Genomic DNA, 27,217 nt, shown 5'->3' with positions numbered 1-27,217 from the left:
GCAACTCAAGCAAGTTCTCAGCCTGCACCGCGACCATCTCGGTGTAAGTAAACAATCTTAAAATCAACCGTTACGTGTCTGTGCCTAATTCTAGCTCGGCTCCCGCCCTCTCCGACCCGGCCTGCCTGGGCTGCCGGCCACAGCCCGCGTGCAGAGCGACGAAAAGGGCCCGGGGCCTGACCCAGCCCGCACAGGATGTATATTAGGGCCTGGGGAAGCAATTTTTTACCAAGGCTTCCCAGGGGAGGACTAGAAATAATGGGAACAAGCTGACTGAAGATCGCTTCAGACTGGACATAAGAAAAAAACTACAAGTCGTATACCATGGGTTTCGAACAGGCTCCCCCAAGAGGTGGTACAGTCACCCACCCTGGCGATCTTCAAAAAGCGTCTTGATGCCCATCTTTCTGGAGACCTCTGACCCCAGTGGTCTTTCCTGCCCAAGTGCAGGGGGGGGCTGGACCTGATGATCTGTAAAGTCCCTTCCAGCCCCAAATAACTATAAAAGTATGAATTGAGGAACAACCACACTTGTGTTTGTGGTGAAACAGTAGAGGGTGCTACTATGCTGAGCCACCCGCCTTACTGTGCCTGACCATAACCCCGCTTCAGATGTCTCCCCTGGGGCATCTACATCCATCTGACCCCCTTCCTGGAGCACACATGCAAGCCTGGGGCAGTCGCTGCCACCACCCGGGCTCAGGTCTTGGTTAGGGCTCTGTGCAGCCTGGGGTACATATCAATGTTCCCTCTAAGGAGTAGCGGTCTGTGAGTGTGCCACTTCAATTTGTGAGCATGCTGCCTTGGTCCATGAGCATGCCACCTCGGTCTGTGAGCACGCTGCTTCAGTTCGTGAGCATGCTGCCTCAGTCTGTGAGCATGCCACCTTGGTCTGGCATGGGACACTTACTGAAGGGGGCCGGGGGCTGGGGCCAGAGGCTGGGGGCCGGATGCTGGGTCTGGGGTCCAGAGGCTGGAGCTGGGGGCTGGAGCTGAGAGGCTGGGGCTGGGGGCTAGGGGCCGGAGGCTGGAGCTGGGGCCAGAGCTGGAGCCGGGGGCCAGGGCTGGAGCGGGCTCCGCTGGCTTTGGGGAACTGCTCCACTCCCCACTCCTGATGCCACGTGCCTCCTCGCTCCCCGAGGCGAAGTGGGGGAGCAGAGCACTTCCTTGGAGCCGGCAGGGCCCATGCCAGGCTCCCACCCCCACCTTGCCTCGGAGCTTACCTTCAGCTCCTCTCTCAGTGCGCTGCCTTGAAAAGGCTTTTAGTTGTGCGCGGCTGTGCACGCGTGCACCTTAGAGGGAACCTTGATACACAGACCCTGCAAACCCAAGGTGCTTAGCTCCACTGGTATCTTGGGGTGCTTCTGTTAGCTTGAAGCATTCAAAACTAGCCTCCTCTACTGGAGGACAGTAAAAGGCTTCACCCACCTTAGTTAGCTGAGCAAATGGGAGCTAAAAAGGCTTGTCTCACCCCTCTCAAACATACCCACAGCAAGGTGTGCTATAACTGATAGCTTTATTGATCAGAGAGGTAGAGATTGAGGAAGGAATACAAATCAATGGCAAATTGATAGAAAACTCACTTGAGCAAATCCGAATAGGCTTGTTGGCCTTTTGATGTGTGTCTCGTTCACTAAAACTTAAGTTACTGGCTAAATTTCAGGTACTTTTTGTTGTTGTTGTAGTACAAATATATGCCTATATATACATGTGGTTATATATATCTATACTCCGAGTATCACCCCACAAAGAAAACCTTAATCCGTTACAAAAACCACACTCACACAGCCCATGCACCTGTACAAAGGCCACTGGCCACCCAGACCCATTACAATATCCACTTTGTGCACTACCCACACAAACAAACTCTGGTCTCTCAGACCAGGCAGCCCCTTCCTTTCATCCCCACGCCGCTTGTGGGGTCACATACTCAATTCATCTGTCATCCATGTCACCTTCACTCCAGTGCCCGCTGCAGGACCCGCCGCTGCTGGTGCTGTCCTCAGTTCCACTTGTCTCTTCCTCGCTGTCACCACCCCCTTCCCCACTAGGGTGAAGTTGGAAGATCCTGTGCCACATGTCTTTGTGCCAGGTGGCTTTGGCCATGTCCTCTCCATCCTCCGATTACTGGTAGTAGGTCTGGAGCTCATTCAGCTCCATTTTCACACAGCCTACCACCTCTACATCCATGTGCCTGTACAGCAGGAGGTTCCTGGCCTTCCACGGGGCTCTCCTGATACAGGACACAAACTGGTCGAAATGGGCTGACGGGTTCCCTTGGTGTTTGGCAAGGTACCTGTACAGCACTGTTTCTCTGGTTGGCCGGTTGGTGCCGGCCACTGCTTAGCAGAGCTGCATCACCCTTTTCTGTACTTCCTTGGCGCAGGCGCAGAGCCAGAGGTGGTTGATCATCTCAGTGGCTCCATGGGAGTTGGGCCACGGGCACCTGGGTCTCTCCAGCTGACTCTCTCTATGCCTCTGGGCCCTCACTGGCAGGGCTCAGTGGGCTATGAGCCAGTTCAGGTCCTTGGGGTCTTTGCGCCGGTCCTTGTGGTTGACGTGCTCCCACATGGCCTGGCACGTGTTGCCTGGGAGCCGGTCCACTGGCAACGTGCTGTCTCACCGCCTCCTGGATCTTTTTGTGGTTGCTCGTGGTTGCAGGTAAGTTTCAGGTAAGTTACTCGTATGTTCATCCAGAGACCAATATAGCTCTGCAAGCCGATTGCTTGTTTCAGTGTCCCAAAATGTCTGACCCCTCCAAAATGGAGTGACCCTCTTTTAAAGCTTTTGTGACCGCATCCCTAAGTCCCAACCGTAAACCAGTATCCTCAGCTGGTCAGTTTGAAAAACATCAGCAACCTCGGGTAGAATGATCAGTGCCTGGCAGGTATTTGGGGCAGGAAGTGGGAACAAAGGGACAGCAGGTTCCCGCTCCCCGTGGAATCACCTAGGTGCCCAGATGGATACAAGTGCCAGAGTCTAGAGCAGAAGGGGCTGGGGAGACTCCGAGCAGGGAGGCAAAGCGGGCAATTTCTTCACAATGTTAACCTCCAAGAGGATAGGGAACGGGAAGGGGCTGGAAGAGGCCACAGGAGTTTTGATTGGCCACCAAAATAGCAAGTGATTAGTTGATAGGTTTCCTTCATTCCAGGGTAGCCAGGTAACAATGAGTTGTGGCATAAACATAGTACCGTGGGTCTGGTTGGACCTGGGGGCACGTGACCCTTACCCTGAGAGAACAGAAATCCAGCCTGGACTTGAGGCAGTGGTCACGTGAAGGTGGCCTGCTCTTCAGGATGGACTTCCACCCAGGTGGCAGCACAGGCAGCAGAGCCATCGGCAAAGTGGTGCGAGGATGTCATGTGGCTTCAAAATGGGGCTAGGTTCCAGTGGTCCCGGTGCCAGGTTAGCTTCATGTTCTACTTTCTGGGAAAAAGCATCCGCTTTCCCATTTCTACATTATCTGAAAGTCAAAGTGGGACAAAAAACCCACCCCAGCAAAGCTGCCTCTGGTTGAGAGTTTTGGCCACATGCAAATATTCTGGTATAATGTGAATGTAATGTGCGTAACAGCAGGAAAAACCAGGGGAAGTCTGCAGAGCTGCTGTCACTGGGAGTTTGGACGGGTACTCCCTGAAACCCCTGAGGAAGGGAAAATGGAAGAGGAAGCTGGAGGCTGGAGTAAGGGGAAAAGGGAGCAGCGTGCCGTGGAGCCTGATCAGTCCTACGCAGAGGAGCGCACAGTGGAGCTGGAGATCCCACTGGCTTGGTCAGCCAGGACTGTGCACTGAAGGACCTGCGCTCAGACTTGTGGGCAGCTGCAGGTGTTCGATTGCTCTTGGGAATAAATGCTTGGGAATACACTTCTGGAGGTGTTGGGGTGTGGCAGGGAATTATGGTGCAGAGAGTATGTGACCAGTCACAATGTTGTTGTTTCTTTACCTGTTACTTGTTCCTGCCCTTCAGCCTGTCGACTTGTGACCCTAACCTCTATGATTTTCTATATACAAATGGGAACTCCCCCTTGCTTCTCATGCCAGTTTCTGGGGGTGCAGGTTGGCAACTAGGTTGTGATCTGTAAGAACCTGTACTTTGTGCCATGGCTCTTCAACATATTGCCACCAAAAGCCATCCTGATGCCCACAAGGTCACAGGTGGGGACCTCAAAGATTTATTTTCTGCTGGGGTGAGTTTGCAGGAAAAGAAGATGCAGGGGTGCAGGATTTGGTCTGGGCCCTACCACCGTGAGAGCACTGTGAAGGAATCCCATTCCAGCCTCCTCCCTCTCTGGGGTTAGTCTGTTTCCCCCGCTCTCTCGTGCCTATCAACCTCTCTCTGTGGCCAGGTCTATTGTTAAGCTTCCTGCCTTTAGCCTGGGAAGGCAGTTGTCCCTTCTCAAGGTAAGAGACGGTATTTTTCAAATTGATTGTCCGGCATCAAATGCCACCTGTCCTGACTTGTCCCGGCTGGTGAGGTCTGTAGGGCTGTTTAAGAGGGCCCCTTGAGGAATAAGGGGAGAGGCGAACATTTTAAATACGCACACTGAGCAGCATGGACTTCTGCAGCCCTCTCATACTCAGGATCCAGAAGTGAGTGACTTACCAGAAACCTAACTAGGAATTTCGTTGACTGTAATCTAGTCATGTGGCGAAAGGCAAACAAGCCGCTCAGATTTGCTCAACCTGGTTTTCTCTCTATATTTTGCTACTGGTATTCCTTCCTGTTTCCATCCCTCTTTGATCAATAAATCTATCTGTTTTACCACGCCTCGCTGGGTGGGCTAAAGAGAGAAGGGACTAAGGTGGGCTCAGCTATTTTACTCTCCTCCCACATGGGAGGCTCATGGTGAATGCTTTTGGCTAATAAAAGCATCCCCAAATCCCAAAGTCTACAGGGTCCGTGCATTCTGGGTGGCACGGGCACAGACAAAGACCTGAGGCCGGGTGGTGGCAGCGGTACCCCAGGCTCACAGGCGTGGTCCAGGAAGTGGGTCGGCCTGACGTAGGCGTCCCAGGGGAGGCACTTGAGGCTTGGTTTTTGGCCGGGTGCGGTGAGGGAGCAGCTCAGTGCAGGAGCGCCCTCTACTGGCCCACAAGTACCACACCTATCACAGTGCGGGATGTACCTATTTCTGCCAAAAAGTACAAGGTGGAGCCTGGACAAGCAAGCAAAGGGGCAGGGGTGAAGGCCAATTTCAGATATGCAAAGGCTCACTGGGCTGCCATAGACCAGCAAAACTGGAGGTTTTTACTTAGCAGGGTGGGGAGCAGTCTAGCAATAGACAGCAGGAAACCTGGCACAGGCTGCCACATGTGGGAAGTGCAGGTGGCCTCTAAATCACCACCGCTAACTTCACCTTGCTCAGCAGCCCTTTGGGTCTCTGGAATCTGAACCAAAGAGAGAGAAATCAAAAGGGAAGATCTACTGGCTTTATCCCTCCTGGTGGGAATGCCCCTATCATACAGGAACTAGAGCATAACACTGAGGTGGCCATGGGTGTAAGCGGAGGCCTGACCTCATCAGCTGGGTCTCAGTTGGACTCTCCCACGTTCCTATTCACTTGCTGTAGCTAATGTGGGGAAGATCCAGACATCTGGCCTTTCTCTTTGCAGCAAATGAGGCTGGCTACATCCCCACAAGGCGCCTGACCCATTTTGGATAGTGGGAGCCTTAGCAGACTTTGGTGCCTCCCTGCACTCCTATTCAACCCTGCTCAGGGCCCTGGAAACAAAAGCTTATGCATCTACTGTTGTAACACAACACTCTCTTCTCCATAAAGCTGTCACAAAAAAAAAATACAGTGCATTTGAGAAGCAGGCTTAGAAGTCAGGTCTTTTAAAGAGATATGAGGGGACCTTAACTGATCTGTACCCATGCTGTCTTCTTGGAAAAGGGTGGTTCAGATTTCAGTTCCTTTAACACATGCTCCCTCACCTACACACATTGCCCCCAAACTCGACCACCCCTCAGAAGTTCAACAAGAAACAGGCACATTCAAAATGTGTCAAACAAAGTCCCATTCCCTGCTTTCTTTCTGCACCCGCTTTGAACAAGACGAACTAGCACTCCAGCCAAAAATCTGAAGCTCATTCAGAAATCACAAGATTATTTTCTTAAATGCTGTAATATAGGGAAAGGGAGGAGGCAGATTTATACATTGGGGCATATCAGCAGAAAGGACAATTATTGAGATGAATGAGTGTGCTCCAGGACCACAGAAAATTAGGTTTGGACAGGACCTCAGGAGGTCACATCTAGTCCAACCCCCTGCCCAAAGCAGGACCAGCCCCAACTACATCATCCCAGCCAAAGCTTTTGTCTTGCTGGGTCTTGAAAACCTCCAAGGATAGAGATTAGACCACCTCTCTGGGGAACCTGTTTCAGGGTTTTACTACCTTCCTAGTGATAAATTTCTTCCAAATATCTAACCTAAACTTCCCTTGCTGCAACTTCAGATGGTTGCTCCTTGTTCTGTCATCTGCCTCCACTGCGAACAGTTTAGCACCATCCCCTTTTGTACCCTGCTTCAGGTAGTTGAAGGCTGCTATTAAATCTTCTCTCAGCCTTCGTTTGTCTGGACTAAATAAGTCCAGTTCTCTCAGCCTCTCTCATAAGTCATGCCCCCCAGCCCCCTCACCATTTTTGTTGCCATCTGCTGGACTCTCCAATTTGTCCACATCCTTTTTGTAGTGGGGGTCCCAAAAACTGGACACAGGACTCCAGATGTGGCCTCCTCAGCGCTGAATAGAGGGGAAGAATCACTTCCCTTGACCTGCTGGCAACACACCTACCCATGCAGCCCAGGATGCCATTAGCCTTCTTAGCAACAAGGGCACACTGCTGGCTTATATTCAGCTTATTGTCCGCTATCACCCTCACGGCCTCTTCTGCAAGATGGGTTAACCTCTTCGAGTAGCTCCTACAGGACACTCATGGAGCCAAATGGCTTCGGCACCAGCAGGGAAGCCTCAGTATTCCCAATAGGAGATTCTAACATGCTTCATTTCACCCACAGGATGCCTCTATTCTTTCCCCACCCTTCCACAAAAGAGGCAGGACCCGTCACAGGCTGCACCTCCTTCATCCCTACTATTGCATTTAACTCAGAAAAGAGACTCTACTTTCCCCTGGCCAAAGGTTTATTCAAAATGGCAGGGCCCTTGGCTGTACAGCAGGATATGGGTGTGTTGCCTCAAATGTGTCCAACTCTTGCTCCTGAGGCTTAGCAACGCTCCCTGAATTGTGGTGACTCCTCTAGAAAGGGAAGGGGCTGACAAACCACAGAGAGATCTTCTGTGGAACAGGAACCGACCAGGGCCCAGAACCCATGTTAGAGCTCTGGAGAGGACATAGAGACCAACCCACAGGGGTATCATGTTAAGTTGTGGGGCTTGATTACCAAGGAAACTGTTATAGAGAAGGGTATGAAGGGAAGGAGGGCAGGGGGGGGCAGCGTTCTGACAAGAGGCTGAGAAGCAAAACCGCCAAACTGGGCTCATCGGGTGGAAGTACCATTTTCTTGCAGACCCTGATGGACATGGGCAGGCTGAAAGGCAAGGAATACTTCCCTAGCAATAAAAGTCCACCTTCCTGCAACTTTAGAGCTTCATATACAAGAACCCTGGGCCTAGAGGGAAATCAAAGTTGCGAGTTGGCCAAAAAGTCCCTGGATGTCATTTGGAGCCAGCTGTCTTGGGGAGGGCACCTATTGTGAAGGCACTTCTTCTCCCCCTGGGAGCACTGACTACTTTTAGAGAACGATGGGGATGGCACAGGCTACAAGGCTGATGCAAAGATCATCTCCTCACAGGGTCCCCCAGCATCTGGGCTAACCTCTGCCTGAGGAGTTTCCTTTCAACCTGTCAACTGCATCAAACCTGGGAGGCTAGCCTCAGTGTCCTTTGGGTTGGGTTTTGCAGTACTCTAGAAAGGCTGAATGAAGGGTGAACTGTTGCTGCACTGCACCAGCATGAGACTGCTTCCCAAGATGCAGACACTGGTGGGTGCAGAACAGGTATACATCCCCAAATCCTTCCAGAATTGCTGGCAGAATTAAGGACACTCCTGGATAGGGATGCGCTGGTGCTGGGCTAGTTTGGAAGAGGAGTGGAGGAAGCACTTCCCACACTCTGAGCACTGATGTGTTTTCTTCTATCTGTGGATCAGGTGGTGCTGGGTCAGGTGGGAGGATCGGATGAAGCTCTTCCCACACTCTGAGCACTGATACGGCTTCTCCCCTGTGTGGATACGCTGGTGCTTAGCCAGACTGGAGGAATGAGCGAAGCTCTTCCCACACACTGAGCACCGATACGGCTTCTCCCCTGTGTGGATACGCTGGTGCCGAGCCAAGTGGGAGGAATGAGTGAAGCTCTTCCCACACTCTGAGCACTGACGTGGCTTCTCCCCCATGTGGATACGCTGGTGTTGGGCCAGGGAGAAGGAGCAGGTGAAGCTCTTCCCACACTCCAAACACTGAAGTGGCTTCTCCCCTGTGCGGACACGCTGATGATGAGCCAGACTGGAGGAACGAGCAAAGCTCTTCCCACACTCCAAGCACTGATGTGGCTTCTCCCCTGTGTGGATACGCTGGTGCCGAGTCAGGTGGGAGGAATGAGTGAAGCTTTTTCCACACTCTGAGCACTGATGTGGCTTCTCCCCTGTGTGGCTACGCTGGTGTTGGGCCAAGCTGGAGAAGCAGGTGAAGCTCTTCCCACACACTGAGCATTGATGTAGCTTCTCCCCTGTGTGGATACGCTGGTGCTGAGCCAAGCTGGAGTAGTGAATGAAGCTCTTCCCACACTCCGAGCAACGATTTGGCTTCTCCCCTGTGTGGATACGCTGGTGCTGAGCCAGCGTGGAGAACTGAGTGAACCTCTTCCCACACTCTGAGCACTGATGTGGCTTCTCCCCTGTGTGGATGCGCTGGTGCTGAGCCAGCCTGTATGAGTGAGTGAATCTCTTCCCGCACTCCAAGCATTGATGGGGCTTTTCTGCCACGTGGATGAGTCGATGTTTGGCTAGGTCGGAGGATTGGTTGAAGCTCTTCCCACACTGTAAGCATTGATGTGGCTTCTCCCCTGTGTGGAGACGCTGGTGCTGAGCCAGCCTGGAGGAGTGAGTGAAGCTCTTCCCACACTCCGAGCACTGATGAGGCTTCTCTGTGTGGACAAGTTGGTGCCGGGCCAGACTAGAGGACCAGGTGAAGCTCTTCCCACATTCTGAGCATTGATATGGCTTCTCCCCTGTGTGGATAAGCTGGTGCTGGGCCAAGGTGGAGGAGCAGGTGTAGCTCTTCCCACATTCTGAGCACAGATGCGGTTTCTCCCCTGTGTGGATACGCTGGTGCTCAGCCAGCCTGGAGGAGTAAGTGAAGCTCTTCCCACACTCCGAGCACTGATGTGGCTTCTTCCCTGTGTGGATATGCTTGTGTTGAGCCAGCCTGGAGGAGGAAGTGAAGCTCTTCCCACACTCCGAGCACTGATGTGGCTTCTCCCCTGTGTGGATACGCTGGTGCTGGGCCAGGGTGGAGGAGCAGGTATAGCTCTTCCCACACTCTGAGCACTGATATGGCTTCTTCCCCGTGTGGATAAGCTGGTGCTGAACCAGCCTGGAGGAGTAAGTGAAGCTTTTCCCACACACCGAGCACTGATGTGGCTTCTCCCCTGTGTGGATATGCTTGTGTTGAGCCAGTCTGGAGGAGCAAGTGAAGCTTTTCCCACATTGTGAGCACTGATGTGGTTTCTCCCCTGTGTGGATACGCTGGTGCTCAGCCAGTCTGGAGGAGTAAGTGAAGCTCTTCCCACACACTGAGCACTGATGTGGCTTTTCCACCATGTGAATGAGTCGGTGTTTGGCCAGGTTGGAGGACTGGGTGAAGCTCTCCCCACGCTCCGAGCACTGTTGTGGCTTCTCCCTTGTGTGCATGCACCAGTGCTTGACAAGGTTGGAGGAATGACCGAAGCTCTTCACACACTTGGTGCCATGGTGTGGCTGCTCCCTGATCTTCACACGCTGGTGCTGGGACAGGTCTTGCCGGCAGATGAAGTTCTTCTTGCACTCAGTGCAGTGGTGTGTCTTCCTCCCCAGGTGGATGCACTGGTGCTGAGACAGGGAGAAGAAATGGGTAAAGGCCTTTCCGCACTTGACACAGCAGTGCTGATGCTTCCCCCTTCTGAACATGTAGGTACATGACCAGGTCTGTGGGGCACACAAAGCTATTTCCCCATTTGGTGAAACAATGGGGGATCTCTCCAGAATGGGTCTGAGAGTGAACAGTCAGGGTGGAGAGGCAGGTGAAGCTCTTCCCACACTTGGTGCATACATGGGGCTTCTCCCCAGTGTAGCTTATCTTGTGCAGAGCCAGGAGGGACAGGCAGTTAAAAGTTTTTCTGACCTCGGACCAGGAGTGGGTTCTGCCCCTGTACTTGGCAGTTAGCTTCTGCTTCCCTCCAAGGCCCTTCCCAATGCCTTGGCTGGGATGCAGTACATCTTTCCAGCGGCTCTTTAGGTCTCTCAGCTCCACAACATGTTCCCTGCACCCAGGGCTCTGTCTGGGCTTTGCCCCTTCTCCACTCTTATGCTCAACTGGAGATGGTACCTGTTTCACTGCTACATTCTCCTTCTGCTTTCGGGGCCTCCCCTGACTCTTGTGCCATGGCTCCTTCTCAGGTCTCAGGGAGTCCTTCTTGCCCAAACTCCTTAGGGAAGTCCGTGCTGGCTCCAGGGCTGCAGGCCCTCCAGCAGGAGGCTGCTCCTCAGCTCTGCTCAGCAGCCAAGCACCTCCTGTATGGGTAAGAGAAACACCAGATTAGTGCCTACCCTGTTGGCAAAGGGAAACACTGCTATTCCTTCTGCTGAGATGGGCCTCGGAGCAGCCCTGGACCTTGGCATTTGTGTTTCCTCAAGAAAACAAGGTCTTCCTGCTGAAACCTCAAGTGCTAGGGGTGAGGGAGGGGCAGGTCCCTGTGTTGGGCTAGCATTCCCTACTCGGTGAAGTTCAGAGCAGGACTCTCAATAGTTTCTGGCCCCGCTGGCAGCACCCATCACCTCAGGCCTTGCTAAGAGAAGCATATGTGGGACATGTGCAGTAAGACAGTACCTGAATGGTTTCATGCTCTAATGGGCCGAGTAGGACGGGACGACATAGAGCTGCAGCTCTCTCTTTTGAAAGGAGCAGGGCTGTGCTTCCTGCCTGCTTCCAGGGCAAGATCGGGTGCAAGGAATGAGTCCATGGAGGTCTCCCTCAGCTAACGGGTCCCAGGTGGGCTCCATGTCACAGAAGTCTGCACCACATCTAAGGCTTTGGCATGAACCCGAACCTAGACTCTGTGCTGAGTCTCAGCTTCATAACACTCAAGGCCCCAGAGAGGAAATGGGAAGGGGGCAATACTGGTCATTCACTTCCACCCAAAACACGAAAGCTTCTGAATCCCACCTGTGCCATACAGCACTTTAATGCAGCCTGAGACCATGATGAAACACTTCCTGGGTTCCAGGTCAACCTGACCAGGGAAAGCAGGGAAAGCATCAGCTTCTTTCTTGTCCCACAAAAATGGCTACACAGAGCCTCTGCATACCACACTGGTTCCCATGGGGGACTACAAATCCCAACATGCCCTGGGAGAGCCTGTATACAGAGGTATGGCTACCTTGGGCTGGGGAATGAACTCTTACATTGCTGAGTGAAGATGGAAATATAAGAACACGGTATCCCAGGGAAACCAGATCTGGGCCAATAAATCAAGACAGCACACCCAACTGCCCTCTGACATCTGTCATTAGAGGGAGAAGGGAACAGTTGCTTGTCTCCACATCCTTGAATTTCACCAACTGGGAACAACACGTGTCTAGACACATTACAGCATACCCTACTGTATTCGATGTCAGCGCCCTGCAATGGCAGCACAGAGCAGGTCTGCACTTTCCAGGTCCCCCTGGCATGCTTGGCAGGATGGACAGGAGAGTCGGGTGAATGGGAGAGCCACAACTCACCTGACAGCAGGTCCTCGGACCTTGAGATTTCCCCACCGCCCTCATCATCAGAGATCCAGAGCTCTACTTGTCCTTGCTGGATGCTGCAGATCAAGTCAGGTGTAGGACCCTGATATCCTGTTTAGGGCAGTGGTTAAACAGGGTTAGTGACTGGATGCAGAAAAAACAACTGGGATTTGGGGAATAGATCCAAGGAACTCAAGGTTTCTGTTACGGCCTTGATGGACAAGAGAGGATAGGCATGTAGAATGAAAGAGAAGGCACTACAGGGAGAAGGCTTCAAGAGACCATGGTCCTTGTCACCCAGGTGGTGCAGGGATGGGCATAGGGAACCAAGCCCCAGCCACTCTCTGGTACAGACAGGGCATTAAACTGACAAGTCATCAGGGATCGGCATAAAGATGCACATGACGTAGGAGGGAGCAGAAAGATAAAGCTTACTGTTTGCAAGGTACCAAAAAGAAGAGACATTGTACACACTTGTGGATGGATAATATTGGTCTTACCAATGTAATCCCAGGCAAACGAGTGGACATGAGCTTATATTCAATGCAGGTTTAAAGAGTGGGCCTGTGGCAATGAAAAGCATCTATGACAGGTGACTGAAAATGAGACTTTTTTTCTGGGAAAGAGGATAATTAATCATCACCAAAGCACAGGAAAGGATGATTTTGGTATAACTGTATTTGCAGTTGAAGCAGTCATCCCATCCAATCAGAGAATCATACCAGGAGGGCAATGAGTACATAGGTTGGCAAATACTTCAGGGTTCAAAACAGTTCCTGGGGCTCATGGATACGGACAAAAGAAGGCTGAAGCAGACATCTCACAGCATGTGAAAGGGCATAATGTAGAAATGGTCTATATCCACTTTGTTCAACTAGAGAAGGCAATGGAGGGGAAAAAAAGCATCAGAAAAGCAATCTGACCTAGTAAATGTTAATATATACCTCACCCTACTCACAATCCTGAACAAGCACTTGTATCAGAGATTCTCTGGAAACAAAAACTGGTTTTTGCTAGTACCTGCACCTAGCCCACTTATTCTTATTTCAGTGATGGGTGCCTGATCTGCAGAGGGATTTTAGGAAGAGAAGAGGTAAAGTTTTGAGAATGGCCGATTAAGCTTGAGAGCAGAGGACTTTGTGTACATACAGCAGAGCCAGAGTCTGTGCTGAGTCTCAGCTTCATAACACTCAAGGCCCCAGAGAGGAAATGGGAAGGGGGCAATACTGGTCATTCACTTCCACCCGAAACACGAAAGCTTCTGAATCCCACCTGTGCCATACAGCACTTTAATGCAGCCTGAGACCATGATGAAACACTTCCTGGGTTCCAGGTCAACCTGACCAGGGAAAGCATCAGCTTCTTTCTTGTCCCACAGAAATGGCTACACAGAGCCTCTGCATACCACACTGGTTCCCATGGGGGACTACAAATCCCAACATGCCCTGGGAGAGCTGGGAGGATGAAGATAGTAAGGAGGAATGCAGACAGACACTTCCAATGACCCCTTGCTAGAAGTACATCAACTGTGCATGTCACAACAGGAAAAGTTGAGGAAATGCATCATCCGTGTGCTGTAGCATGAGTGGCTGATAAGACTTCTGTCAACTTCTGCTGGGGCATAACTAATGGGGATTTAGATATCCCAGAACTGAGCACGCTGGGATTGCTAAATGTGTTTGGAGAGGACAAGCTAGGCAAAAGAGGGAGGAAATCAGAAAAATCTTCCCTAAGGAAAAGCTCTTTGTGCATTCAAGTACAACGAACTGGACATGATATGAACTCGCTGAGAAGGGAAAGCAGATCATGTTGTCAAGAAACTGCTGCACATGGAAGCACCAGGAGTTACAAGACTGGGGAAGACAAAAGTGAAGGCGGACTGATGAAATGAAGGAGGATCTATCAGTACGAAATGTGAGACAGGTCTGATCAACAACCAAGTAGTGGGGAGAAACATTTACACCACCAGCCAAAAGTGCTCGAGGGTAAGAGTGTTGAAACACAGGAAGCAGACTATGAAACTCCAGAGATCACATAGAAATACAGGAAGTCAGGGTTGGAAGGGACCTCAGGAGGTCACATCTGGTCCAAACATCTGCTCAAAGCAGGACCAGCCCCAACTAGATCATCCCAGCCAAAGCTTTTAGCCGGGTCCTGAAACCCTCCAAGGCTGGAGCTTCCACCACCTCTCTGGGTAACCCGTTCCAGTGTTTTCCTACCCTCCTAGTGAGAACCTTATCTAACATCAAGCCTAAACTTCCCAGGATGCAACATGAGACGGCTGCTCCTTGTTCTGTCATCTGCCACCACTGAGAACAGTCTGGCTCCATTCCCTTTCGACCCTCCCTTCAGGTAGTTGAAGGCTACTATCAAGTCCCCTCTCCGTGTCCTCTTCTGGAGTCCCCCGTGGTTCATCCTTGTCCGCCACACAAAAGACCTGGGTTCAACTTCCAGACACTTATACAAATACAGCCAGGGAGGCACGAAACGTCTCGGTGGCCTAAAGGGGGTGGTAGGTCTGGGCAGCCTCCGCTCCTCCAAACAACTCCTGCCTGGGCACATGCATCGAGGGCCTGGGTGACCTCCCATGCATACACCACGATCTGGAAAGATCAATGGTTGCCAAGCAGTCTCCTCTTCTCTAGGCTAAGTAAGTCCTGTTCCCTCAGTCTTTCCTCACAGGTCATGTCCCCCGGCCCCTTGCCATTTTTACTGTCTATCACTCGACTCTCCCCTGTTTGTCCATACCCAAAGGCCCAAAACTGAACACAGGACTACATGTGGCCTCACCAGTGCTGAATAGAGGGGAGGAATCACTTTCCTTGACCTGCTGACAACACACGCACCCATGCAGCCCAGGATGCCGTTAGCCTTCTTGGCAGCAAGGGCACACTGCTGGCTCATTTTCAGCTGATTGTCCACTGTAACCCCCAGGCCCTCTTATGCAGAGCTGCTGCCCTGCCGGACACCCCCTGCTAAGCCAAGCTGGTCTTCTGCCATGCTTGTTAATCTTCCTGCACTCTCGGTAAGGCTTCTGTCAAGTACTCCAGAGAGAAGCAAGAACCAGAGCTTTACCCAGGGAAACGAGGGCTTGGAAATTCTTCAGCATCTGGTCCCGGTAAAGCACCCTGTCGTCATCATCCAGCAGCTCCCACTCCTTCCGTGTGAAATACACGGCCACGTCCTCAAACACCTCCTGGAGCTGCAGGCACAAGCGTTACACCATCAGTGTCTCCTCTTCCAGCTGCTTCCAGCCCCCACAGCCCTGTCTGGGATCACTCTGTACTGTAACTAGTGGCAGGCTTAGCCCTGACAGGCAAGGATGCAAAATTCCCCATTAGTCAGCTGACCCGTGGCATGGATGCAGCTGTGGACACAGGAGTTCAGGTGTCGGCTTTAGCCCAGCTCATCACATTGTGTTTGCTCGGCCCCTGGAGGCAGCCCGGGCACCACTTTTAGTGTCAGGGAGCCCCGGCTCCATGCGCCCTGACCAGGCCTTCCCATGCCAGCACCCCTGGCTCCCTGCACTTGGGAGGGACCTCCTGCTAATGCAGCTTGGTGTGTTTGCAGTCTCCATCACCACAGGATTGACGCTCTTCAGGGCTCTCCGCTCTCCACTGTCTTTATGCTGTCCCTGGCTCCTCCTGGGCTCTGCCCCAGCTGTTCTCCCACCCAAATGATTGTGGTGCCCTACTCACCTCTTGCTCTGGAGGCCTGCCCTGCCCCTTCTGCATTTGGCCCAGCTCACATGTCAGGGAGCCCCTCTCCTCCAGTCTCCCTGGGGAACTCCCGTGCAGCTCCAGGATTGCAGGTTCTTGTCCGGGAGGCTTCGGCTCAGACCTGCGCAGGGTCCCAGCACCTGCGGGAGGGGAAGAGAAGGCACAGGTTAGCCCTGGCGCTGCTGGCATGGGGAAAGCCCTGCTATTCTCCTGCATTGGCCTGGGACTAAGGTAGACAGGGGCTTCCCTGCGTGGAGAGCGGGGAGAAGAAAGATTCAAAGTCCCACAGCTCTTGCTAACAGACGTCTATGGGCACGAGGATGAAGATGAGACCCAATAACTCTGTCCCAGCGTGGGGCGGCGACCACAGCGCCACGTCAGAGCCTGCAGGGACATGGCTCCCTGGGACAGGAGCTGGAGGGACGTTGGTGCCATGTCACATCCACATATTAGGGGCTGGGAGGAGAAATGCCCGGTCCGTCTTCCCCAGGACATGTGAAATGCTTCCAGGGGCACGGGGGGGAACAAGGACAGCCCATCTGTTGGAGCGCTGACCCCACCAAAACGCTGCAGCACAGATTTCTCCACGGAGGGACGCTGCCTCCGGCTGCGGGAAAGGGTCGAGCCAGCGCTCCTTCCCTGCTCCTGGGGAAGGGCCTCGTCTGGGCACCAGCCTGAGCAGCTGTTGTCTGCTGACACCTCCCCGTCTCCTCGGGGTGGGGATGTGCACGACAGAGGCCTGGGTGGACAGGCGGGGATCTAGGCAGAGGCGGCTGGGGGATCTGTCCTGCGCGGGGCCCTCGTGGGCACAGAGGCTCCTGGAGGCAGGGGACAAGGACGAGGGGCGCGGGCTGCTGCAGCGTGAACGGAGTCCCGACTGGAGCCGCGGCAGGACGGCGAGGCCCACGCGCGACACCGCCCCTTCCTGCGGCGCGCTGCTGCACGGGCGGCGACACGGACCACGGCCCCGCCCGGCCGCAGGGTTACGAAGCGCGCAGCCCTGTGCCGGGCGGGGCAGACACCCGAGCCGCTCCCCGCCCGGGCCTCACCTGACTCCCGGAGGCGGGAGCGGGGGCTGCTCTCCGGGCACGCGACGCGGCTCGTCCCCCGGCCCGGCCCGGCCCTTTCCCCCCGCCTCCGCTGCTCCGCCCGCCTGGCCGCACCGCCGGCCTCTGCCTGCAGCGGCGGGGGCGGGGCGGGTCTCCGTGGGGGGCGGGGCGCGGCCCGATGCACTCCCGCCCCCCGTGGCCCCGCCCCCAAGATGGCGGGCGCGCTGCAGCTTGCACGTCCGGCCCCGGCGCCCGCCGCAGGTAGCGCAGACCTGCGTGCCGGGGGGGCCCTGAGACCCCTCATAACCAGGTGTGGGGGACCCTGACACCCCCATGACCAGCAGCATTGGGGACCCCGAGGCCCCCCTGACCCAGGTACAGTGGGACCCCGAGACCCAGCCAGAGCTGGCAGGATTGGGGAGCACAAGACCCCCCTGGAGCTGGGTGCAGGGGGTCCCTGAGACGCCCCCCACCCAGGTGCCAGGGGACCCCCAAGACCCAACCAGAACCAGAGGCATTGGGGACCTCGAGACCCCCGCCCCCCAGCTAGGTGTGGGGGGACCCCAAGACCCCTCCAGAGCTGGGTGACTCAGGACCCTGAGACGTCCCCAGTCCCGGATACAAGGGGACCTGAGATCCCACCAGCGCTTGGTGCAGGGGGACCCCGAGACCCAACCGGACCCAGCAGCACTGGGAGCCCCTCACTCCCCGTCCGCAGCCCCCTGCCACCCAGCTGTGCTTGGGCTCGCGGTTGCAGCGCGGTACTCGGACGGGCCACGCAGCCTCTCAGCACCAGGGTCAGGGGCCGCTGGGCCGCGGCCCTGGGTATGGGCCTGGGGGGATCCTAGGGCAGGGCCACGGGGGTGGCGGGGTTGTGGCGGGGTCTCTGGGCTGGGGGGCGGTAGGTGTCCGGTGGGGGGTGGAAGCCCCGACACCTCCGATCGGCCGGCCCCGGGGTTGAGGGATGGGGCTGCAGCACCTCTGGTCTCTGCTATGCAGCAGGAGAGACCCAGGCAGAACGAGGGTCCCAGTGGTACCGCAGGGCCCCCGGCACCCAAATGGCATCAGCTCCCTTGGCGAGGCTGGGGCCTCGGGGAGGATGGGGGATGTGGGGCTGGGAGCCGGACACCTGGGGTCTTTCCTGGCTCTGGGCAGTGAGAGCCACGGGACACAGGAGCCTGGACACCTGGGTCCTCTGGCCAGGTCTGTGCGGACAGTGCTCATCCGTGTCTTTTCCCCACAGACCAGAGCTGATCCTGTGAACAGGAGGACCCCACTGGTGATGCTCATTGGTAAGTCTGGGGCTCCCTGCACCCCCACTCAGACCATGGGGGCAGGCAGGGATTTGCCCCCTGCTCAGCCTGGTTGGGACTGGGAGGGTTCCCCAGTGTGGGGCAGCCCCAGCCCCTTCCCGCAGTGTCCTGAGATGGGCCAACAGCCCCCCACAGCCACCTCTGCAGGGTCCCACAGCCCAGAGCCCCCTGCCATGGGTTGGGTCTGGCTCAAAAGCACAAAGCCCCCCTGGATCCCTCCCCACTTCCCTCTAGGAGGACGGGCCTGGCCCCACTCTGCCCTGGCCCCACACTGTTCCCAGGCACAAGAAAAGCGAGTGCGCAGAGGAAGCAGGGCATGGTGGCACGGGCTGGAGGGCTGATGGGCGGAAACTCAAACAGAGGTTCAGGGAGCTGGGGTCTCACTGGGGGCAGAAGGCGCAGGGGTTGCAGGACTCGGAGGTAAGCATGCAAGGGGGCTGGAGGACTCGGGGGGAAACAGGCATGGGGCTGGAGGGCGTCTGGCAGTAACTGAGGTGTGGGGGGAAACCAAGGCACAGGAGAGACCTAGGCACAGAAGCTTCAGGGTCCTGGGGGGAAATGGAGGCTCAGGTAGCTGGAGGCCACTGGGGAGAAACTGAGGCAAGGAGGCAGGGGCAATCCCCCCCCAGATGAGTGCCTGTCTGAGCCTGGCAGGGGGACATGTTTGGGGGGTCTCCAACCCTTAGAGCAGCTCCTGGCCTGCCCTGCGGGTCCTGCCCCGGTGGCTAGCAAAGGGTTAACATGGGGGAAGGTGGGGAGCTGCAGCAGGATGTGACCTGATGCTGACAGGCTGTGAGCTGTGACGCTCTGATGTCACATGTGTAAGGCGAGTGGGAGGAGCCAGAGGGTTTGTGTTGCAGGTCCCAGGAGTCCCCGCGGCTGGGGGAGGGGAGCAGGAAGAGGAGGCTGCAGGGAGGGAAGAGAGAGAGCAGCGCACTGGGGGTGAGGGGCACCAGCTGGGGGTGTGGGGGGCTGTGCACTGGCTTCTCTGGAGTCTTAGACCTGCATGGGGCAAGGGTCGGGGGCTGGGCAGACCTTGCCTCCCCAGTGGGGAGGGGTCTGCAGAGCTTTGTCCTGGGACGAGCTGAGTATCACCTGGGCAGGGGTCACTGAGCCCTGGCAAGAGTCCAGGGGGCAGGTCTGTCTGGGAAGAGGCCCTGGGGCACGTGCAGGGCATTGTGGGAAAGGCTGTGGGGCTGGGCAGGGGAAACTGTGGGCGCTGTGGGGGCACTAGAGAGACGGTGGGGGACGGGCCCCATGAGGAGATGTGGGACAGGAGGCTCCACTGGTGTCTTGGGCTGTTGGGAGATGCTGCCCACCAGGCTGGGGCGGGGGTGGGCTGGGAGGCCAGGGGCCATTGCATGGCAGTGTGGCAGGAGCTGTGGAGCCAGGTGGGGGCCGTGGGGGGAGCTGTGTCCCCTGTGGATGCTGCAGAGGAGGGGAGTCGGCGCTGTGGGGCCACTTGAGGGACCTTGGGGATGGGAACCGGAGCCACGCTGGGTGCCAGGAGGGTGCTACAGGGCCTGGCGGAGCCTGGGGCTGGTGTGAGGCTGGTGGGGAGCAGGGAACTGTGTTTGTGTCACGCAGGAGGGGAAGTGAAGATGACCCTGAGGCTGCTCTGAGTGGGGAACACTTGGGGGCATCAGGTCTGGGCAGACCTTGGGGCTTGGGCCTGGTCATGGCCCCAGGTCTCCTCTCAGGTGGTGAAATCTGTGCTGTCTCCTTTCCTACAGGCAGCATTGGAGACAGGACGTTGTCAGCAGGCACTGTGTGTGAGTGCAGGGGGAGTGAGAACCCAGGCCCTGGCGGGGAGAGGCCTCTCCTGATGGAGTCAGTGGCTGCTGCACTGGATCCCATGGTAGACATGGCCCAGCCTTTCAGAGCCCTGGTGAAGCTGGAGGAGCAGGACCCAGGAGGTCTCCAGGCAGGAGCTGACGGGATGAGAAAAGTCCCTCCGATAGTCCAGGCTTGGACCTGGGGGGCATCCTCGAGGTGGTCAGCACCACAACCAGTAAAAGTAAAGCAGCAGCTGCAGAAGGAGTCTGTCAAACGCTGGGAGATCCGGGGACAGGAGGTGATACAGGCCGTGCATCCCCTTTCTGATGCCAAGTTTCCCTCGGAGACCCCACAGCTGGCACCAGGGAATGACCTCCCCACCCCAGAGACCTGGCGTCAACGCTTCCGGGGCATCTGCTACTTGGAAGCCAAGGGGACACAGGAGGTTTGTATCTGCCTGTGGGAGCTCTGTGTGCTCTGTCAGGAGCCCCAGCACCGCAGCAAGGAGCAGATTCTGGAGCTGCTGGTGCTGGAGCAGTTCCTGGCCATGCTGCTGGGAGTGGGTTGCAGAGCTGGGAGTGGGGGATTGGTTTGGCCCAGGGATTTCATCCGTGACAGACAGAAGATGAAAAGCTCCAACTGAGAATATTTAACCCTGCTCATTCATGCTGCCATGCCCATCTTCATGTGTTTGGTGGATGTTTCCTCCCAGCCCGGTCTCTCCCAGCTTCCCAGTGACATATTTATCTTGTTCCTAGATTACAGCGAATGTGAAGGTCAAGCAGGTGTCCTCTGACAAGGTGCAGCCCAGTGGGGCACTGCAGGAGCCTGGTGATTCCCGGCTGGAGCAGCCAAAGGCCCATCATGTAGACAGGCCTCTTGAGGAGGCAGGACAGAGGGAAACCCTGGCACCTCAGGACGAGCCACGTCACGTCCCCAAAGAGGAGCCTCCGCCCCACCGGGAGTCAGGTGAGGTACAGGATGGAGGCTTGGGTGTGTGGGTCTGGGTGCCTGAGTGGCTGTCCAGCATGCAGGGGGAGAGGCTCAAATGACGTCCCCTGTCCAGGACAGTGCTGCAGTATTTGTAACCAGGTGGCTGGGCTGGGACAGAGCTCTGATCTCTGCAGGGAGGCAGCCCCCAGGCTGAGGCCTGTGATCTTTCCCCCTGCATTTGTGCAGCTCCCAGCAGAAAGAGGTTTTATCTTGGTTGGGCTGTTTCCTGCTGTGGTGGTAACAATCAATGTAATTGGTGCTAGGGTGGATTTGAATTTAAATCATGATTTAAATCACTGCTCAGGAAGCCTTGATTTAATCACTGGTTTATACAAAAAGTGCATTCTTGTTTGATATCCTCTATTCATCTAACTTCTTGAAACTTGACACTTTTATAGAGAGGTAAGGGCTTGACTCTGTGTACACAAACTTGCAGAGACGAGAGGGATGATGGGTAGATGATCATTTCTGTTATCTCTCATCCCCATATACTGCTGTTAACAAGGATGTTATCTCTGGAGAGACAAATCCACAGTTTGAGAACTAAAACTAAGCATCATAGAGATGATTAATTGGAACTTCTAGACTGAGCACTGAGTCCCATTGGGTAGAGTGATTTTTCTTGAATCTTTACAAATCTATAGAGGAGCTTCTGGGACCCCCATAACATTGGGCCCCTAATATAGTCCAGAGCCTGTTGTGACCTATATATACAACTTTTCTAAAGAGGTTACATGATTTTGTTGTCTCAAATAGTACATAATTATATTACAATTCCTACTCCATTGTGATATTCTGAATCATAGAAAATCAGGGTTGGAGGGGACCTCAGGAGATTATTTAGTCCAGTCATGGCAGAGCCATCCCCAGCAAGATCATCCCAGCCAAAGCTTTGTCTAGTCGAGTCTTAAAAACCTCCAAGGATGGAGATTCCACAAACTCTGGGTAACCTGTTCCAGTGCTTTACTGCCTTTCTAATGAGAACATTTTCCCCAATAGCTAAGCTAAACTTCCTTTGCTGCAAGTGGAAAACAATGCTTCTTTTTCTGTCATCTGTCACCATTGAAAACAGTCTAGCTACATCCTCTTTCAAACCCACTTGGAAGGCTGCTGTTAGGTTAATTAAATAAGCCCAGTTCCTTCATCATCTCCTCATAAGTTATGTCCTTCAGCCTGTTTTTGTCACCCTGTGCTGGACCCTCTCCAAGTTGTCCACATCCTTTCTGTAGTGGGGGGCCCCAAATCCAGATGTGGCCTCACCAGTGCTGAATAGAGGGGAATAATCACTTCCCTGGACCTACTGGAAACACTCCTACCAATGCAGCCGAGTATACCATTAGCCTTCCTGGCAACAAGGGCACACTTCTGGTTCATATGCATCTTCTTGTCCCCTGTCACCCCAGATCCTTTTCTGTAGAGCTACTGCCCAGCCAGTCAGCCCCCAGCCTGACCAGTACATGTGGTTGTCCCTTCCTAAGTGCAGGACTTTGCACTTATCCTTGTTGAACCTCATGAGATTCCTTTACGCCCAGTCCTCCAATTTGTGTAGGTCACTCTGAATCCTAGCACTAACCTCCAGCGTATCTACTACTCCCCTGCCAGCCCCCTGCTTCTTGGTGGCATCTGCAAACTTGCTGAGGTCTGTGCCACCTTCCAGGTCGTTGATGAAGATCTTGAACAAAACCAGCCCCAGGACCAACCCCTGGGGCACTCCTCTTGATGCTGGCTGCCAACTAGACATTACGCCATTGATTGCTCCTCTCTGAGCCTGATGCTCCAGTCAGTTTTCTATCCACCTTACAGTGAATTCATCCAGCCCGTACTTCCTTAGCTTGCCTACAAGAATGTTGCAGGAGACCATATCAAAAGCTTTGCTAATATCAAGGTGCACCACATCTGCCTGTCTCCCCACATCTACAGAGCCAGTTACCTCATCATAGGAAGCAATAGGATTGAGCTTTAACATGTCTTATATTAAAATGATCTTTATGTACTTTTTTTTAAATAAACATCTTAAAAATACTATTAAAGCAGAAAATCTGATTTAAATAAAAGAAATCCAGTTTTCTTATTTAAAATAAAATACTTGATTTTTATCCCCCCTGATTGCTGTTTTTAATGATCAGTGTTCTACTTGCCCCTTTTTCTTGCCCCCATGAGCCCTCTGTTCCCAATGAGGGGCTGGTTCAGGTGACGGGGAAATGAGACTCCCCAGTTGCCACTGGCTGGTTCAGGTACAACTAACCCAGGTCCCTATTCTGCTGTTGATTCCCTTGAAACTGGGGAGACCTGGGAGTTGTCAGCAGATGGAAGTTCGTCAGGCTGGTGCCCCAAACAAGTCCCTTCCCCAGGAGAAGGTAAGGAGCGTGTCTCTACCCTTTCCAGCAGCAAGAGGCACTATCCATCTCTGCCAGAAAGGTTTGAAGGGGCACAGCTCCAACAGATTGGCTGTTCTGATTTTCCTACTGCCCCTGGAAGCATTTCACATGCCCTGGAGATATCTGACTTTGCATTTCCCCTCTCCCTACCCATAATATGTAGATCTGATACAGTCCCACCATCCTTTGAGCTTCTTTCCCAGGGAGCGATGTATCTGCAGGCTTTGACATGGTGCTGTGATCACCACCCCTTGCTGGGACAGAGTTATTGGGGTTCATCTCTATCTTTGTGCCTATGGAAGTCTGTTAGACAGTGTTGCAGGATTTTTGAGTCTTTCTTCTCTCCCCTCTTCCATGCACTGAAGCCTCCATCTGCCTTAGTCCTGGGCCAGTCCAGGAGACTAGGAGGACTTCCTCCATGCCAGCAGCACCAGGGCTAACCTGTGCACTCTCTTCCCCACCCGCAGGTGCTGGGACCCTGAGCAAAGCTGAGCCACAGTCTCTTGAGGAGGGGCCTGGGAACCTGGAGCTGCAGAAGACTTCCCCAGGGAGACTGGGGGAGAAGGACTCCTTGAGACCCGAGCCAGACCAAGTGCAGAGGGAGCAGGGCAGGCCTCCAAAGCAGGAGGAGAGCTTGGAGGTGAGCAGGACACCAGGTCCTGTTGGGGGTGGGAGTACAGCTGGGGCCGAGCCCAGGAGGGGCCAGAGGTAAAGAATTTGGGGAGCAGAGAGACCTGAAGAGAGTCAAGCCTGTTGTGACAGAGGCTGCAAACACAGCAAGCTGCATTAACAGGTGCTCCAATCCCATGTGCAGGTAGCCAGGGGTGCTGGCATGGGAAGGCCTGGTCAGAGTGAATGGAGTCGGGGCTCCCTGTGTCTAAAAGTCCTGCTTTGACTGCCTCAAGGGGTCAAGGAAATAGAACATTATAGGGGTCAAGGAAATGGAACTGAGCTAAGGCCGACACTTTCTATGTCCATAGCTGCATCCAAATCGCATGTCAGTTGAAGGCTGGGGAATTTTGCACCCCTACCTGTCAAGGCTAAGCCTGCAATTAGTTGTAGTGCCCAGTGATTCCAGATAGGGCTGTGGGGATGGAAGCAGTTGGAACAGGAGACACTGATGGTGTAATGCTTGTGACTGCAGCTCCGGGAAGTGTTTGAGGACGTGGCCGTGTATTTCACACGAAAGGAGTGGGAGCTGCTGGAAGAACATGACAAGGTGCTTTACCAGGACCAGATGCTGAGGAATTATGAAGCCCTCATTTCTCTGGGTAAAGCTTTGGTTCTTGCTTCTCCATGGAGCTATGTTGACTCTGAAATGTATTGTCTTTTTCCTGTGTTTCAGCAGTCTCATCCTAATGGACTTTTGGCTGGTGATTTTAAATCCACTTCCTTCCCACTGCTTTGTTACTGATCAGGCCTGTCTCACATTGCATACTGATATCCTCCTTCATTTGATCCAGCCGCCTTCACTTGTGTCTTCCCCATTCTTGTAACTCCTGATGCTCCCATATGCAATACTTTCTTGGCAACATGATTTCCCTTTGCCTTCTTGTTGCATTCGTATCATCTCCAATTCATTGCACATAAATGTACCAAGAGCTGTTCCTTGGGGAATGAGTCTGATTTCCTCCCTCTCCTGTCTAGTGTCTCCTCTCCAAACACATTTAACAATCCTAGCATGCTCGGTTCAGTGCTGCCTATATCCCCTTTCTCCTCCTTTGATTACAACCCAGCAAAAGTTAACGGAAGTGTTACCAACCTCTGCTGCTATGACATGTGGATAATGCATTCCCTCAACTCCTCATTTAGTGAGATATGTACGGGCATGTGATATAACCCAGGTACTTCTAGCAAGGGGTCACTGGAAGCTTTTGTCCACACTCCTTCCTGGTATCTTCATCTTCGTAGACCAGACTGTGGCTTTGCTGTATTTACATTAAGATGAGGTGGGTAACATACAGCCCACGGGCCACATCTGGCCCACCAGGCACTTTCATCTGGCCCATGGGCGCCCACCAACAAATTGTACTGTGCCCATTTCTTCTTCCCGGGGGGGTGGGAGTGACGTGCCTATGTATACACATACCCTCCAACATACCCTATTGTGCCTTGCTCCTGCCCTTGTACTGAGAAGGGCCTGGACTGGCCAGTGCGCAGCTTTTGAGTGGGGCTGCTGTAGTCCCTGGGGGACCTGCTTGGCTTCCCCGGTGTCCTGCTCACTCCAAACAGCAGAGAGAGGGGATGGGGGTGGCGGGGGGAGCTGCAGCTGGGCTGGGGCAGAGAGCATGGGGCTGACAGTAATGCAGAGCCCTCGCCCAGGGGTTCAGCAGAAGCCTGGAGCTTGGGTGGGCAGCGTGTGAGTGTGAGGAAGGGTGGGGGGTGTGGGGACCCCCATGCACTCCCCCGATGGCATGCAGCCCCCACTTCCAGCAGCAGGCATCAGTGGGCAACTCTAGCCAACACTGCACGCGGGCAAGGAGCGCAGCCTGGCTGGCCTGCCCCTAGCATGAGGTTATGTGCATACGTGTAGCTTCTGCACTCATGCGATGCTGGGCAAGCCCTGCAAAGGAGTTGGCTGCCTTCCTCCCCTTGTGCTGCACAGGTCCCAGGACTCTGGCAGAAGAGGATGGGAGCCTTGGCCCCTGCTTCCTCTTGGGGTCCCGAGACCTGCACAGCAGGGAGTTGTACATGCACGCAGGGAACCCCCGCGATAGAGACAGTCTGCTCAGGGTGTGCTTCACACCCCCATGTTCCTCGCTGGCCAGAGCTGCATGCTGCCCAGCTCCAGCACCTGTCCCAGGCATGAGTGCCCTGAGCACCCCTGTCTGCTGCTGTTATTGACAGTGAGGGCTGAGCACTATGGGGGTGGGGGTGTGAGCGGGGTCCCCATACCCCCCACCCTCCCGCACATCCCACAAACCTCGCCTGCCCACACCCTGTCCCCACACTCCCCCCACATATACATACCCAGCATATCCTATTGCTCCCCAAGCAGCCATACCCTGCTACAAACACCTGGACACACCCCCACACAATATGTTAGAGTAAAACTTTATTTTGAATTACTATGCAATCACTTTTATATACACTATGCAAACACAGATCATGACAAATAATTTTTGTAATAAAATATGTTCTAATATAGGGGTGGGAAGTTGTTTCAGCTGACGGGCCACTTAAGGAGGTTTTGAGGGCTGTATAAGTAGCCCAGCCCTTGACAGTTGACCAGCCCCCTGGTCACTGTCTCGGGACCAGAAGTAGTGCCCCCTAACACCTGACCTTTGCCACAAGAAATCCCCCTTCCCCCTCTGGAAATGCTCCTTTTGGGAAGGGGGTTGCCATCTTGAAACCTCAAATTACACCCAGCCATACACTAGAAGTCAGACACCTACTATAAAATATTTTAATTTTATTACAAACAATATTTTTGTCATCTGTGTTTTGCGTGCTGTACGTAGAGGTGGTTGCATCATAACTCTGAAAAAAACCCAACTTAGTCTTGTATATTGGGCGTGTGGTGGAGGGGCCATGCATGCCCACGCATGCGCGTGTGTATTTGTGTGTGGGGCAGGGGACGTGTGTATGGGTATAGGCTGTGTTGGAGGCATCTAACTTTTAGTATATGATTTTTTTTTTCTCAAAAGGAGTATTTTTGGGGGGCAAGGGGAGGGACTTTTAGTGGCAAAGGTTAGGGGTTAAGGGTGGGACTTTGGTCCCAAGATGATGACCAGGGGCCACAGCAACTGTCAAGGGGCAGGGCTACCCATGCAGCCCTCAACAGCACACCAGAACTCAAGCAGCTCTCCAGCCGAAAGAATTGCCTGCCGCTACATTAAGACCTGTGCTCTCAAGCTCACTCTACCATTCTCCAAAGTTTTCTTCTCCTTCTTCTAAAATCCCTCTGCAGATCAGACACCCATCACTGTGATAAAAAGAAGTGGGTTAGGTGCAGGGACTAGTGAAAACCACTTTTCATTTCCAGAAGATCT

The 27,217-nt window shown here is 54.2% G+C and overlaps 2 protein-coding genes across 4 annotated transcripts in view; one reads left to right on the top strand and one right to left on the bottom strand.

Moving 5' to 3' along the window:
* Positions 1 to 1,499: 1,499 nt before the first annotated feature.
* Positions 1,500 to 27,217, bottom strand: part of LOC102574042 (zinc finger protein 420) — a 141,085-nt gene continuing 115,367 nt past the window's right edge. Inside the window, exons 5-7 of the mRNA XM_059718868.1 lie at positions 11,992 to 12,108; positions 10,598 to 10,782; positions 1,500 to 10,101 (exon numbers count right to left, since the gene is read on the bottom strand). Coding sequence (XP_059574851.1) covers positions 8,152 to 10,101; positions 10,598 to 10,782; positions 11,992 to 12,108 — 2,252 coding nt within the window. The 3' untranslated portion in view covers positions 1,500 to 8,151. The remainder of the gene's footprint in view (positions 10,102 to 10,597; positions 10,783 to 11,991; positions 12,109 to 27,217) is intronic.
* LOC102573340 (zinc finger protein 850) overlaps positions 16,613 to 27,217 on the top strand; it is a 37,682-nt gene continuing 27,077 nt past the window's right edge. The window contains exons 1-6 of one of the 3 annotated variants that reach the window (XM_059718876.1): positions 16,613 to 17,026; positions 18,009 to 18,057; positions 19,812 to 20,299; positions 20,613 to 20,823; positions 23,693 to 23,865; positions 24,370 to 24,496. In XM_059718876.1, the coding sequence (XP_059574859.1) occupies positions 18,048 to 18,057; positions 19,812 to 20,299; positions 20,613 to 20,823; positions 23,693 to 23,865; positions 24,370 to 24,496 (1,009 nt within the window). In that variant the 5' untranslated portion in view covers positions 16,613 to 17,026; positions 18,009 to 18,047. Of the gene's footprint in view, positions 17,141 to 18,008; positions 18,058 to 18,889; positions 19,021 to 19,811; positions 20,300 to 20,612; positions 20,824 to 23,692; positions 23,866 to 24,369; positions 24,497 to 27,217 lie in introns of those variants that run through there. The other 2 variants (XM_059718880.1, XM_059718879.1) reach the window with 2 other exon arrangements.

The sequence above is a fragment of the Alligator mississippiensis genome, chromosome 15, assembly GCF_030867095.1.
Source record: "Alligator mississippiensis isolate rAllMis1 chromosome 15, rAllMis1, whole genome shotgun sequence".
In the NCBI taxonomy this organism is placed as follows: Eukaryota; Metazoa; Chordata; order Crocodylia; family Alligatoridae; genus Alligator; species Alligator mississippiensis.
Note: the sequence above shows the minus strand (reverse complement) of the source record. Positions and strands in the feature narration are given on the sequence as shown.